The sequence below is a fragment of the Parasteatoda tepidariorum genome, chromosome 10 (genome assembly GCF_043381705.1).
Source record: "Parasteatoda tepidariorum isolate YZ-2023 chromosome 10, CAS_Ptep_4.0, whole genome shotgun sequence".
Lineage (NCBI taxonomy): Eukaryota > Metazoa > Arthropoda > Arachnida > Araneae > Theridiidae > Parasteatoda > Parasteatoda tepidariorum.
In genome coordinates, this window is record NC_092213.1 from 53,410,710 (window position 1) to 53,425,505 (window position 14,796).

Genomic DNA, 14,796 nt, shown 5'->3' on the forward strand with positions numbered 1-14,796 from the left:
AAAAGTTAAATTATAAAACTGCTCAGAAAAATTTTATTTCTTACAAAAAAAATATTTCGAATATAAATTTCAGAAAAGAAATACAGAAAAAATACTTAATTAATTTTGCATTTCATTTTGCACAGATTGAATAATGGAATAAAAACAAATATTTCATAAACAAATTTAAACATTTTCCTTGAAAACATAAATTTTGCAGTAAGAGTTGGTAAAAAAATACTTTTCGGAAAGTTTTATTAGGAAAATACCTCCTGCAAAATTTAACAGCAACCCACAATTTAAAAATTAACTTAATATAAAAATTATTTGTACTGATGTACATCAGATGGCGACAGCAGTCATAAAATTAAAGAGAGATTCGAAGTAAACATAGCATTTTTAATAAAAAGCTCCAGCAGATGGCAACAGTAATCATAACTAATGAACTCGACACAGATATCTGAAAGTTTTGATAATATGTAATCAAGGTTATTTCTTGACATCTTCCTCGTGTTAGAATGATAAGTAATGAATGTAAATAGTTAAACAGTGCATTTGAATTTATGTTTTTATTCTCTATAATAATAAAATAAAATGGAAGCTGAAGTTATCATTGTTGGAGGAGGGTTAAGCGGTAAGTATATTATATTATATATTTGAATAATATTCAAAACTTTTATAGCAGAGTCTTTCATAAGATTTTTTAAAACTATAAAATCTGGATAGGAAATTTACGCTGGTTAATAAATCTGAAAGGTGGAGAAAAAAAATCATTTGATATTTTGTGATACTATTAAAACTTTCATTCAGGAAATCTCAAAAACTAATATCTCCCTTCAATTTTGCGTAATTTAGCCGGAAATATTTTCAATGTTTTCAGACAATTCAAAACATGATTTAAGTAGGGTTTAAGTAGGTGTTTTACACATGTAAAGGAAACTTATTTTAATTCAAATAATAAAATGATGTTTTAAGTTAAATGTCAGTTCATTAGAAGAATTCCGAAGTCTTACTAAATCTGAATTGAGCCAGTAGGCAAAATTCTTAGGTTTTATTTTGACTGTAAATTTGCACAATATTATTGCGTATAGCATCTAGAATCATCTTTCTATTTTACACTGCACCGAAAAATAAATTAATTGTAAAAATAAAAAAAAACTTTTTCATTTCTCACGTAAGCGCACTTGTTGATTTCAGATTTATATGATAAATTTTATAAATTATTGTTTTAACCAAAAAAAAAAAAAAAAAAATACATTAAAAATTTTTTGAATTGGTTATCAAATTGGTTATAATCTTTTGGTTATCTTTCGGTATCCAATTATTTAGTTACTGTCGGGAAAAAAAGAGGAGTTAGTTGAGAAGGTAGAAAATCAAAAACATCTTAATCTAGTTTTGATATTTTTCAATTCGTCTTCTTCACGAGTGATTCCATTAATTTCGAATACGTTTTCTCTAAATATTCCCTCAATGTGAAGATTTGTTTTGACTTCATTTTTGACAAGGATTCTAAAAATATTAAAGTTATCATTATGAAACACCTTAACATTAAATTCTCTGTTTCAGACGTAGTCGCAAAGTTTTCAAACTGTTTTAACTGAAATACTTGTAGAAATAAAATGTTAAAAAATTTGCTTTCTGTGAATTAATAAGCGAGATATATCCGAAAAACTGAAAAAACCGAGAGAAATATTTTTTTTGTTTCTTTGAAAATTTTTTCTTCTTCTCAAGAATGTTTTTTTTTTTTTTTAGTTTTAGAACATGTTTTTTAGATACATTTTTATTAGTAAAACAAAAATTATATTTTCTTAAAAAAAGGTTAAAAAATTATTTATAAGAAAACTGAAGAATGTTTATTTTTTTTTGAAAACTCAGTGATTCAAAACTAGTAAAAAATTAGACTTAGTTAAGCCTAAGCACTATTGAAATATAAAGCGATCAAGTTGGAAATCAAAACTATTAGAAAACTAAGGGTATCAAAAAGCGCAATCGAAATATGAAGCGATCAAATCGGAAATCGAATTTAGTTGATACTTTAGGTAAGGATTGAAAATATATACTTTAAGGGCAGTAATTTCTAAACACTATGTATATTACAACGTGTATTTATAATTATTTATTGCTATTTTTTATTTTATTTACAGGGTTATGTGCAGCTAAATTGTTGAGTGAATCTGGTGTTAGTTTCATTTTATTGGAAGCAAGAGATCGATTTGGTGGACGGACATTAACAAAAATTGTAAAAAAAAATGATGTAGTTTGTATTTTTATACATGTTTAGACTTATTAAAATGATCGATAAATGTAATTTTAAGTAAACTACGTTCTTGTTTAACATTTACGGGGAAAGTTTGAACCTTGGGACACTTTACAAATCTTAATTTTTTATTTCAATAGCTGTAATCAGATTAGATAGTTTTTCCCTGTAATATATTTTTATCAAAGCAAGTAATTTGAAAATGATAATTTGTCAGCCGGAAACTTTGAACTGCCTCTTTCCCTTCAATGTACAACACTTTTTTGTTTCTTATTGCTGATCACCCTATGTATAATTTAATCAGAAATTTAAAAAATACATTCTTGATAATCCCCCAGGCAAAATATTAGTCAGTCAACCTTAGAGAATTGTTAAGACACTTATTTAACACTTGGTAACTTCACCTTTGAATTTGCTAACTTTGTACTTAATTACTTGACTTTGTTCTTGTACTGGATTTAACCAATAGTTCACTTCACATAGTTTTGCACGAATGTCGCATCGAGTTTATGTCACTTGCCGAGGATTTGATCTAGCAAATTCCTCAAAATTTCCGGAAAACTGATTTCAAAGCTTTACAAACTTTCAATCACCTGAGAGATTTTTTTAATATGGTGTTTTTGCTGACCAATTAAGATGTTATAGAGTGAGTCAGTATTCATAAAACAAGTCACACATTCTTCTAGCCTCTATGATCAACAAAATGATGATGTTAACTCAAAGGCTACACCTGATCATTCAGAGTGTTAAAATAAACATGTTGTTAGGTGACACCTTAGTGAACAAGTTCTATCCATAATAAAAAGAAAAACATCACACATCCTAACCTGTCTTAAATATCCTTTTTATGATTTTTATAGGGGCTTTGGTGAGCTTATTATCTACCGACATAAAATTAATTTTTGTTAAGATATGTCCTCTGCATTGAGCATGTTTCTATTGCATACGTTTTTCAGGATCCTAAAGTTAACTACGTTGATTTCGGTGGATCTTATTTCGGGCCCTCTCACAGACGTTTGATTCGATTGGCTGAAGAGCTTGGCGTGGAAACATACAAAATCAATGAATCTGAAGACATCCTCCATTATAATGTAAGTCAATTAGCATAAATAACAAAACTCAAATATTGTAATAGTTTTCGACATACGCAGCATTTTCTTTATTTTAATTTACATAAGTCTGTCATGTCTTGACGATGGATTCATGATGATGCCTTGAAAATATATGTGTTGTGAACGCAGTTACAGAGATGTCTGGAAAATAACATTATATTTTATTTATTATAAGAAAATGCCATTTTCTTTCATTTTGCACCCCACGAGAGAAAATATTACAAGGTAAAAGTCACGTACTTCAAATTTTAACGGTTCAAAATCCAGCGAGAACAAATTGTATTTCCTTTTAAATCCACCAGATGGCAATGCAGATTATTGCGAAGGAGTTTCAATAACTATTAGAGACTTTTTTAGTCAAATGCATCAAAATTTAAGGGTTCATAATTCAGTGAAAATGCATTGAATTTCCATTTCCCCCTGCTAGATGGTAAAGCAGATTTCTGCCAATGTGTTTCAATTAATATCCCGGACATTTTAAGTAGCGTACATAAAATCTTAACGGTTCATAATTCAGTGAAAATGCATTGAATTTGCATTAATATTATAAATTGCGTATTTTAAAAGTTTAACGGTTCATGATTCAGTGAAAATGAATTGAATTTAAATTTGCTCCTGCTAAATGGTAATGCAGACTGTTATAAATATGTTTCAATTAGTATCATACATTTAAAGTTGCGTACATCAAAATTTAACGGTAAATTATTCAGTGAAAATGCATTGAATTTCCATTTTCCTTTTGCTAGATGGAAATGTAGATTTTAAAGAGCGTATTTCAATCTGTATTGGAGATCCCAGTGCAATAGTAGCTATTTTTTTTTACAAAGCGTTGTTTATTTTGTTTTATTAGGATATATTGGAGTGTTATTTTGTTCGGCAGTAAGTCTCCAATTTTGGAAATTAGAGGAATGGGAAGTGAGAGATGTTGAAACAAAGTTTTAGCATTCGCTGACCAAAATCATAAAAAAAGGGTAATAAATTCTATGAAATGGGAATTTAAGCATGTTGAATTTAACGAAGGTAATTTTGAATATTTTTATTATACATAAAGCCTATTCAAATAAACTATTCAACTAATCTTCGTGGTATTTTATTTAAATTTGAATTCTTAAACATATACTTTTATTGGGATATAGTGGAGTGTTATTTTGCTCGACAGTAGGTCTACCATTTTGGAAATGAGAGAAATGGGAAGTGAGAGAAGTTGAAACAAAGTTTCAGCGTTCGCTGAACAATGTTGAATTTAGTGTTCGAATATTGAATTTAAAGAAGGCTATTTTTAATATTTTTGTAACACATAAAGTCAACTACTCAATGAATCTTTGTGATATTTTATTTTAATTTGAATTCTTAAACATATATTTTTACGAACCCGTTAAACATTGATGTTTGCGACTTTAAATTTCTCCTGTATACACAGCGGTGGGAGAAAGACATACCAAAAACTCAAATTAAATGACAAAGTAACAAATATGTTGCCTTGGGCGTTGTGCCAATAATCTATAAAAAAAATTTAAAAATATAACATATTCATGGAATTTATGGAATAATCAATAAAAAAATTTAAAAATATTACATATTCAATTAAAAAACCCAAGGCACCCTGTCGAGCTGTTTAAGCAAGTCTATGCAAAATTTTGCCTGTCCAGTATTTTAGTTGGAAGGGAAAAGCACCTAGATTCTATCTCGAACTCAGTTGGGGAATTACAGTTTAAAAAAAAACTTTTAATGTTTTAAGAATTCTTTTGTTGGTTCTACTGGGGCATATAACATACACTGCCTTACTCAATTTATAGTAACAATTTTATAGATAAATTATATTCATGAAATTACAGACTATTTTGTAGGTAATATGCAGTGCCGCCAACTTTTAATGGTTTTTGAAAATTTTTTATTCTAGTGGCAGCAAAATTTTTGTTTTAATGAATTATGTTGTTGTTGCTAATCTCGGAATCGTCTAGCAGCGCTAGACGACTCCAATGAATTCGAACACCTCCAAAAGTCCATAAAAAGACTGGAGTCTCGCAGGACCTCATCTTTACCGAACCCCAAACAAGTCAGACTAATGAATTATTCATTATTCATTTAAACTTATTTTCCATATCACTACGTATGAATGATTTAAAAGTTCATATAGAAAGTCACTTTGTTCCAGAATTTTCACGGTGAGGCTTTTAAAATGCTGGCAAAATTACCAAATATTCTGAAAGCTTCGATTCGAAATGTTTACCTCTTTATAAAATATTTTGCTAAAAGCGTAGTAATTTTCAGGCGTGAATATGCTGTGTTCTTTCTCAATTATTACATACAAAAATAAAAATAAATATAATTTTGACAATTAAGGGTTACCATTCTTTTCAATCTGGAGAATGTTTAAAAAAACACTGAGCATTTTTATTCTACCTGTTTTAATTATAATATTAGTTTAATGGGAATTTATACCTCATTCATTCCTTGGGAAATAAATATAAAGTGTCCACTAAATGACTTGCTCATATTAAATGTAATTAAGAAAAAATGCGCTTTTTGCATAATTACTAGAAAAGCAATATATCTTGAAAAAGGAGATGTGTTCAGATAGTTCTAGGTGGCTCTAGCGTAAGAGATCACGGAACTATTAACAGAAGACTAGGTGTTCTGTCTGTTTTTCCTGCAGCAGGTTGCCCCACCGCTTCTTAGAGACAAATGGTGGATCTACTTCAAAGCAATACATTTTTAAAATGTATAGCTTTTCTTATAACATTAGCACATCTTTTAACCGAATCGTGTTATTATTATATATACTTTCAAAATGGGTCAGCTATCTAGTGGAAACCCTCTAGATTCTACATAATAATATTATAAATCGAACTGTTATGTTTTTTTTTAATTAGTATGTCTTTTTACATAATGAAAGCAATTTAAATATTTTTAAGAAAATTACTTTTTAAGAGATTTAACTGAATTTTTCAATTCTTTTAGGGTAAAAGAACTCAGTTTAAGGTATCTGAACTACCTAGGCAAAGAAATCCATTTGTCAACAGGGACATTAAGCATTTAATGGATTTAATGGACAAAATGGGAGAAGAAGTAAGTATTCAATGGAGTATACACTCATGTCCTTAAATTGCAGATAATGCCTGTTTACTCAAATAAAGATTCAAAAGCAAAATAAACATTACATACACATAAAGGTTTGTGAAGCAAATGAAGCACAAGAAAGATATCAAGATGCATGATAGACAGACAGCATTCATAAAACTACGGAGTGTTAACCCTCCCTGAAGTAATTAGTAAAGTCACCTCTCATACAAAAACGTAACATTGTATGGTTGGTATGGTGGTCATGTTTATGTTACCCATGCATGGTCACGTGTATGTATCCCATGCATGGTAACACAGTCAGTGAAACGCTACGGCATACCAAGTATCAAATTTTCAAGCTAATATGAAAGAATTAAGCTGATAGGAGCTTCACCCATATAGCTTAAGGAGAATACCCATAATCCATTAAGTTTAAGGAGAATACCCATAAAGCTTAAGGAGAATTAACCCATACCAAGCTGATATGGGATTAAACCCCACTCAATTAGCAATGCACTCTACATGATGGGAATGGTTAATTGGATTGCAACTCGTCGTGCGATCCCGTCTCACTCAGGTTCTATTGGATTCAAAACAGGTGAGAACGCTGGCCATTCAAAGCGCGTGATATTCTCAGATTGAAGGCACGAGAAGCATTGTCATCCATAAACACAAATTCTACCACTAAACCCTAAATGAATGTATATGTTGTTCCAGAATGAAGTGCTTAAAAATTTGGTCTGTCATGGTTCGAATTCGAACATGCAGAGTAAACGTATAATATTTAAAATATGCGAGACAAAAATATGCGCCATTATTTTCAAAAAATTGTAGTATATAGTTTCTACCATTTTGTTTTTGCAGAAATATTCAAAGGTAACGCTTTCAAAAAATATAAACAGGATGCTCAATAGTTTTCCCCATTTAGTATACATTTTGAAATTTTTTTAAACTTTTTCAAACGAGGTAAAAAAATAGAACTGTTATATTAGCCGTCACAAACTAATATTCAAAGCGAGAGATAAAGCAAAACGAGTATGTTATCGAAATCTGAAGGTTCATTATTGAGAAAGGCCGGTTTAAAAACATCAAAATAGTTTGCTTGCTAGAGGAAACTGGGAAAAGGCAATTAATGGAAACATTCTTAAGTTCCATATGGTAATCAAAACTGGTTTTAATTTTCAACTTTCTTAATAGTAATTTGTCAGATTTTGGAGCTGATTTTTTATTTTTCTCTCTTAAATAATTATATCCGTCTCTTAATGGGCAGTTTTAACTTTATTTTCTAAAGGGTTTTTAAAATATGTATTAAAGAGGGAGATTATGGAACACAATGCATGTATCTACGAGAGTCACGAAACTTATTTTATATCTGTTCTATTAAAAGTCCATGGCAACTCTAAGCAAATGCGCATATTGTTCCCAAATGAAGTCTATGAATTTGGCATTATCGTGGTATAAGTTTCAAAGAGTGCAGTTTTTAACATATTGTCTTTGCTGAGGCCTTNTATAGTATAATTCGTGATATAAATCAAAAATGTCACATGCCAAATATAGCTGAGGTGGCTCAACATATAGCGCTTTTAAGAACGGAAACTGAAATAACCAGAGAGCATCAGCTGCGGCAATCTCATAATATTATGCTAGGCAGAAGTGAGTAGTCTTTGCCGGTAGATCTCTATTTTAGTATTTTGTCGAGAGCGCTTTTTTTCACGAATTTATATACTACTAATTTATTTGACGATTTTTGATTTATATCACGAATTATACTAGAGCACATTTCTAATAGGTTTAACGAATTACATGTCATTTATTAGAATTCAAATTTATTTTAATGACTTAGTATTTACTAAAAAGGTGTAATTTTTTTTAAAAAAAAGTTTCCATATGGATTTGAATGATTGTTTTGAATTTTTAGAATTTTGTGCATTGGCAATGCACCTAAGTTAGTAGCGAGCGAAGCAAACCATATAAGATTGCGTAGCAATTTTCGGGGGTTGGCGAGCGTTAGCGAGCAGGGGGCGCAACCCTCTAGTTATAAATATTTCAATACTTTTTTAATTTTCCAATGCCCACGTGTGTTAACATTATTTTTTCGTCAATTCAGGCACTTACAGGGCAATATTGTTGGCCTCTCTTTCAGGGGCACCATATTAGGTGAACCAACGTTGCTCCCACAGTAAGGACAGATAGTACAGAGAAGGGAGGAACATCCATACTTTGCCCGTGATTTGAACCTAGAACCTTTCTGATGCAATGACAGTTCCCTAACCCCTGCACAGGCCGGTCGGCATATTTCAATACTAAAGTAATTGAAATACTGTTATATCCCTTAATGCGAAAATTGAGATTTTTTTCATTTGCTCATCAAGATCTTCACCTTAATTTTTTAGAATTATTTCGAAACGTGTACAATAAATTAAGTAACAAAAAAAAACTTGCGTTTTATATTTACATTACCCTGTCCTTTAAATATCCTCTAATTTTCCTACAGTAAAGTAATATTGCTTCTCGAATGTTTAATGGTGACTTTTTAAATCATTGTTCCTTTAGATTGTATAACGGAAATAACCAAAATTATCACAGCTATAACTATTCAAGTATTTATTCGAATTCTTTTGAAAATACAGATTCAATAAATATTTCTGCAGCAAAATTTTATGAGCCTTTTATTGCGTCCGTTTTTTTTTCTATTACCGTTTTGAAAGATGAAATATTAGAATTAATTTCAGCTCTGTGATAAAGTTTTTATAGATAGTTAAAATGATAGTTTTGAAACATTGTAATCTATAAAGTTTCGAAAATAGAAATATTTCACTTCGTAATTGCTTTTTTATATTTCTTTTTCTTTATGCTTCAATTAAATTGATAGAAATAAATTCTATTTTATGGTGAAAAAAACAGTAATCGGTAAAAATTAGGTTTCATCGGTTGCTGAAGGTAATAAATAATTCTAGAGCTATCATTTATAAAAAAATAATGTAATAAGTTATGGGAATTTAGTTCTTTTTACTAAATTAATAAAGACGCGGGTGTAGGCGTAGCTCATGAGCTTTTAAGGAAACAATAAAGTTATTAGTTAGTGATTCTCTTAAATTTGTTACTTTCCAAATTATATAAATGGTCTAAACTCAATATGGTTTAGAATTGATTGACAATTCAATTAGATTTGAAATATTTATTTTTCTTACCTAGCGTATCATATAAAATGCTATTTTTAGAAATTCCTTTGCACATCTTTGCTGCAAATAATTTTAAATGGAAAATCTTTTTGTCATTTAATATGCATAAAGAATAATTTTTTAAAGTGTATAGGCGATTTACACTGAGTGGATGCAATATTAAGACTATCCAAAAGTTTTATGCATATCAGCTATCGCGAAACATAACCCCAAAAGGTTATTAACATAGTTAATATTAGCATGAGGGCTTATGATGGTTTGAACAAAACACTAAACCTAATTATTGTCGTTTACCAAGTAATGCAGATGATTTATCGAAATGGCAATGGGGGTTTGAAACAGGATAATATATCCTGCCATATTTATGATATTGTAGCCTTCATTTGAGAAATAAGAGAGAGACTTCATTTTGTAGCGTTGGCCTTCACAATCCCCAGATCTCAACGAATTTTTGGAATGAGGCAGAAAAACTACATCTTCATATCCTTAAATATTTGAGTCTTGCACAATTGACAAGTGCTCCTAATGTGCCACAAACAGCATATCAGCGCCTACTTCACACTTAAGGCAATTCTTAACTCAAACTTTAACTGTTAAATGTTGGATAGAGAATTCATATCGTTTATTAGACTGAATTAACATGTAGTTTCCAGATGGATATCCATATCCATATGAAAAATCAATTGACATTGAATTTTATTTACTTAAAAATAAAATACTTTGTCAGTTTACATATATAGGCTGTGTTTATAATAAAGTTATTTTATAAGTAATTTTTTTGCCCCAAAATGAAGGCTTTGAAACAATTAAATTACGTTTAGGTGTTTAAGAATTTAACTATACTCCCTGTAGTCGATGGGGAATTCCCTCAAAAAGTCGTTATTACTGAAAATCATATGTTGTAAATAATTTTCACGTTATCTTTATATTGTTATTTCATTGTTTCTTTGCTAGATACCTGTCGATGCTCCTTGGAAAGCTCCCCATGCCGATGAATGGGATACATTGACTTTTAAAGTGTTTTTGGAAAAAAATTGCTGGACAAAGTACTGTCACTTTATTTTACACATTTAATAATCATTCTTTTACCATAGGAATTTTTATTAGTTTTGAACTTAATTAAAATTTTTTTATATTTAATAAATTTATGTTATTCAGAACTAGCAAAAATATTTTTTTTTTAAATCCTAAACTTTCAGAGAATTGTTTAGAAGACTTCAAATATGGTTTGTGTAGAAAATAACGTTACGCCTTATCAAATAATACAATGAAAAATTATTTTTATAATAATCAAAGATTGTATAGAAGATTATTGCGTATTTACTATAAATTTTATTTTTAAATCGAAAATAACGTTACTTTATATAAAATATTACTGCTTATGTTACGCCTTACCAAACAGTTAACAGTTACGCCTTACCAAATAACGTCCGACAAAGTTTGATTATAATTAAAACATACATAAAAGAAAATTTGTTTAGAAGATTTAATTAAAGTTTTGATTTTGAATGGGAATCAACCTTAAGTAAGAGTTATATATATTAAATAATTAAAAAGAAATAATAAAACCAGATATAATAATATAAATAGTAACTATAAAATATATCTTATGCAAGAAATTATTTTTGCATGAGTGAGTTGCATAAATAAGTGTAAAAAGTTGCCAGCTCGCGCTATATGTGACAAATATATGGTAAAAAAAAAATAGCGGATGATTTAAATTTTTACCTTTAATTACTGTGTCGAAACTAACCTTTTTTTAGAGTACAGAAATTCAATCTTTTTTTAGTGTACTAAAATTAAACCCTTTTTTTTAGTTTTTTATGCTAAAAAACGAATTTAGCAATAAAGGGGCGAAATATACAGAACTTAGGCTTCACATAAATTATAAATATCTCTTGATATTTTATAATCGTCGTTGAACAGCCGACCCAATTTTAGATTTACGGCAACACATGTAGTCTTGTAATTCCTGTAATTTTAATGAACTGGAATAAAATGTAGCCTTATAATTTTAAACCCAATCCAGAAGACAAGGGAACTCCTGGATCAACTATTGGCTGAAATTTGCATTCGTGGACAATTTTCTGATGGAACTTACCCGCAATTGCGTTACATTTAGAGGAAAACCTCCCACCGTTAGCTTGACGGCAAGTGGACTCTATACCATGTTCCGTCTACCACTGAGGATATTTCACACTAGTACTGTGGTCAGCGCAAGCCGGATGCGGGTTTCGTATTGACCACCCATCGTTGGGATTCGAACCCGGTTCACCTTATTGGACGGCGAACACTCTATCCCCTGAGCCATCGCGGCTACCTCTATATTAAAAAAGAAAATAGTGCGTGGAGTCCCTCCGCGCGGAAGAAGTTAAACTTCGCAACCTGCGACGTTAATTGTAGAAGAATCAGCAGTCGTAGAAGGATCACTAGTTCTATTCTTTTTCCTGCGCCGCTCGCTTCCGTGCTCTGTAATTCTGTAATCACGGTAATATTGTGCATTTTTCCCTCGTGGACCTCTTGAATCAGTGGAAGTGCTTGTGGTTGCCTCGTCGTCTCGCCATGGATAATGTATTTGTATTAATAATGTATGTGAATTCGTCATAATGTAATTTCAGAAGAGAAAGCATAACAATCGATATTCACAAGAGACGTACCTTGACATAACCTTAAATCCGTCACATTGTCCGTGGGATTGTTTTCACTCATTTCTTACAATTGTTATCCTCTAAATTTGAAAATAAAAAATACTATCCTATTAAATTATATGTGTATCAAAACAAAATACTTTTATTATTTTCATGCTAGTGAGAACCAAAACAATATGGAAATGAATGAGGGAAAACTGGATCCTACCACGGGATTTCCCGGCCAATAAAAATGTAGCGTTAAACGTTTAACGCATAAGAAGGATAACTTCAAAAAAGGCTACAGCAGGCGTCGTCCGGGCCGAGCACGATCCTCATTCTCAAAATCTATTAGAAAAAAACAGAATATGAAATTTTTCACACTTCTAGATAAGTTTTCAAGAAACATTCTTGTATCAGAATATTACTGAAATGATCATTTGTTTGTAAATTAAAATTAGGTTTACTTGTTTCTCAGAGAACAACGGAAAACAAATACTAATCTCACTTGATTGTCATAAATTATCATGAGGATTAATAATTTTTCAGGAGCTGCGTCAAGTTCTTTAATAATGTCGTAAACGCACTTATTACCTCAGAAAGCTACGAGGCCTCTCTGCTAAGCTTTCTGTGGTACATCAAACTTTGTGGAGGATGCAAAAATGTTTTTTCTTCATCAGACGGAGGACAGGTAGGTTTAAAAGTATTTTAATAATTGTATTCGTCTTTAAATGGCTTTCGAAAGTTTTTCTTATAAATACTACGAAAAAAGAAAAAAAAATACTTGAGTTGCGCAAATTGAAAAAATTAGGAACACCTTGAAAACTATTATTCTAATGATTGGATTAAGAAATGAAATGCAAACTTCAGGATTTGAAGAACTCGCTAAAATAGGCTTAATTAATTTTTGCAGACGATATTTTAAGTCAGAAAATAAGAGATGAAAACGTACTTTCTTCTGAATTAACATGCCTTTTCTTTGACGGGTTTGAAGTTTTGACCTTCAAAATGTAGGGGTAGCCTTCATCTGTAAAGTATGGTCCAAATAGTGTAAGGAGGAGACTTTTTAAAAGTTTTAGAAAGTTTAGGCCTCTTAATGTTAATTTGACTTCTTGCATGACTTTTTCTTCATGCCTCTTTAACTATTTTAAACAATTAAATTTTATTAGTTATTTTAAATATATCTAGATATTTACCACATTTAAGATCAGGACCTTGAATCATTAAGATTGCCTCTTTTGTGATCCAAAAAATTTTAATCCCTAAGTTATTATGAAATTTTCTTTTTTTTATTTTTTATTTTGCACCCAGCATATTAAATATGATTTTTAAAAAGCCAGTAGAGATTTTTTTGAAAACAAAAGATTGTCTGTTGGTGACTGCTTTTTTAATACTTTATAACCGTCGTTGAACAGGCGATCCAATTTTATGGGTTTATGACTGCTAATGTTCAACTCCGCAGCCTTGTAATTTTGAACCCAATCCAGAAGACAAGGGAACTCCTGAATCGAGTATTAGGTGAAATTTGCCTTCGTGGAGGACTTTGTGATGGAGCTAATCCGCATTTGCGTTACATGGAGAGGAAAACCACGAGAACATCCCACGATTAGCCTGACTGCAAGGGGACTCTAACCCATGATCCGTCTACCACTGGTAAGAAAAAAATCACGTCAGCACTGTGGTCGGTGAACGCCGGATGCGGAATTCGTATCGACTGGGATTTGAACCCGGTTCGCCTTATTGGAAGGCGAACGCTCTATCCCCTGAGCCATCGCTGCTCTTGGTGACTGGTTGACAGAAATAAAAGTAATTTTTTTGAACTGTAACCATTTAAATTCATAAAATAGGAGAAAAAATATTTTTTTCTCTGAAGCATGCGCATATATGAAAAAAAAATTATTAATAATAATTAAAAAAAACAACAACCTAGAAATTGAGAACATCATAAAGGGAAAAATTTGTTGGCTTTATCAAATCCCTGCGCCTCTCATTGACACATAGAGAGGAGAGACAATAATTGCTGCTTAAATAGATCATCAACTGGTAACCTATGGGAACCAGGCCTAGAGGCCACCCAAGGACGACGTGCTTGACTATTTGGAAATGATGATCCATAGGTGTAGGCAGAAGTCTAATCAGAGAGTTGTATGGAATAGAATGATGGAACAAGCCTGGGCTCACCAAGGGCTGTAGAGCTGTGGAAGAAGAAGAGTCACCATATATTTATACTTTCAGAGCTGTTTTTGGAAGTCACACTGTAAAAATGCAAAGAATCAAAATATAATTTAAGAAAAAAAAATTAACTGATGTGTTTCATATTTTAATGAAGTTTTAGTGTTATATGTTAGTTAAGTTTCAACATAAAACGAGCAATCAGCCTAATATTTAGTTAGAAAATAATTGTTATATGCATATGAATATAATTTCAAACCACTAAATTTATCGTATGCAAATTTTTAAATGTTCTCTTCTGATTTTTTTTTNTCCGAGATCTGTGGACACAGTGACGTCATGAGGAGGGAAATCGTAGCATCAGCTCTAAGAGCGGAGTGAACTTATTCTCTTTAGCCCTGATT

At 30.9% G+C, this 14,796-nt stretch overlaps 1 protein-coding gene and 1 long non-coding RNA gene across 3 annotated transcripts in view; one reads left to right on the forward strand and one right to left on the reverse strand.

Moving 5' to 3' along the window:
• The first annotated feature begins 409 nt into the window (after positions 1 to 409).
• The window catches only part of LOC107456158 (amine oxidase [flavin-containing]), a 31,536-nt gene continuing 17,149 nt past the window's right edge, over positions 410 to 14,796 (forward strand). The window contains exons 1-6 of one of the 2 annotated variants that reach the window (XM_071187111.1): positions 410 to 613; positions 2,124 to 2,218; positions 3,193 to 3,327; positions 6,310 to 6,417; positions 10,548 to 10,639; positions 12,770 to 12,911. In XM_071187111.1, the coding sequence (XP_071043212.1) occupies positions 574 to 613; positions 2,124 to 2,218; positions 3,193 to 3,327; positions 6,310 to 6,417; positions 10,548 to 10,639; positions 12,770 to 12,911 (612 nt within the window). In that variant the 5' untranslated portion in view covers positions 410 to 573. The remainder of the gene's footprint in view (positions 614 to 2,123; positions 2,219 to 3,192; positions 3,328 to 6,309; positions 6,418 to 10,547; positions 10,640 to 12,769; positions 12,912 to 14,796) is intronic. The other variant, XM_016073941.4, reaches the window with a different exon arrangement.
• LOC139426936 (uncharacterized) overlaps positions 12,368 to 14,796 on the reverse strand; it is a 33,297-nt gene continuing 30,868 nt past the window's right edge. The window contains exons 2-3 of the long non-coding RNA XR_011638060.1: positions 14,147 to 14,475; positions 12,368 to 12,568 (exon numbers count right to left, since the gene is read on the reverse strand). This is a non-coding gene — a long non-coding RNA (uncharacterized lncRNA). The remainder of the gene's footprint in view (positions 12,569 to 14,146; positions 14,476 to 14,796) is intronic.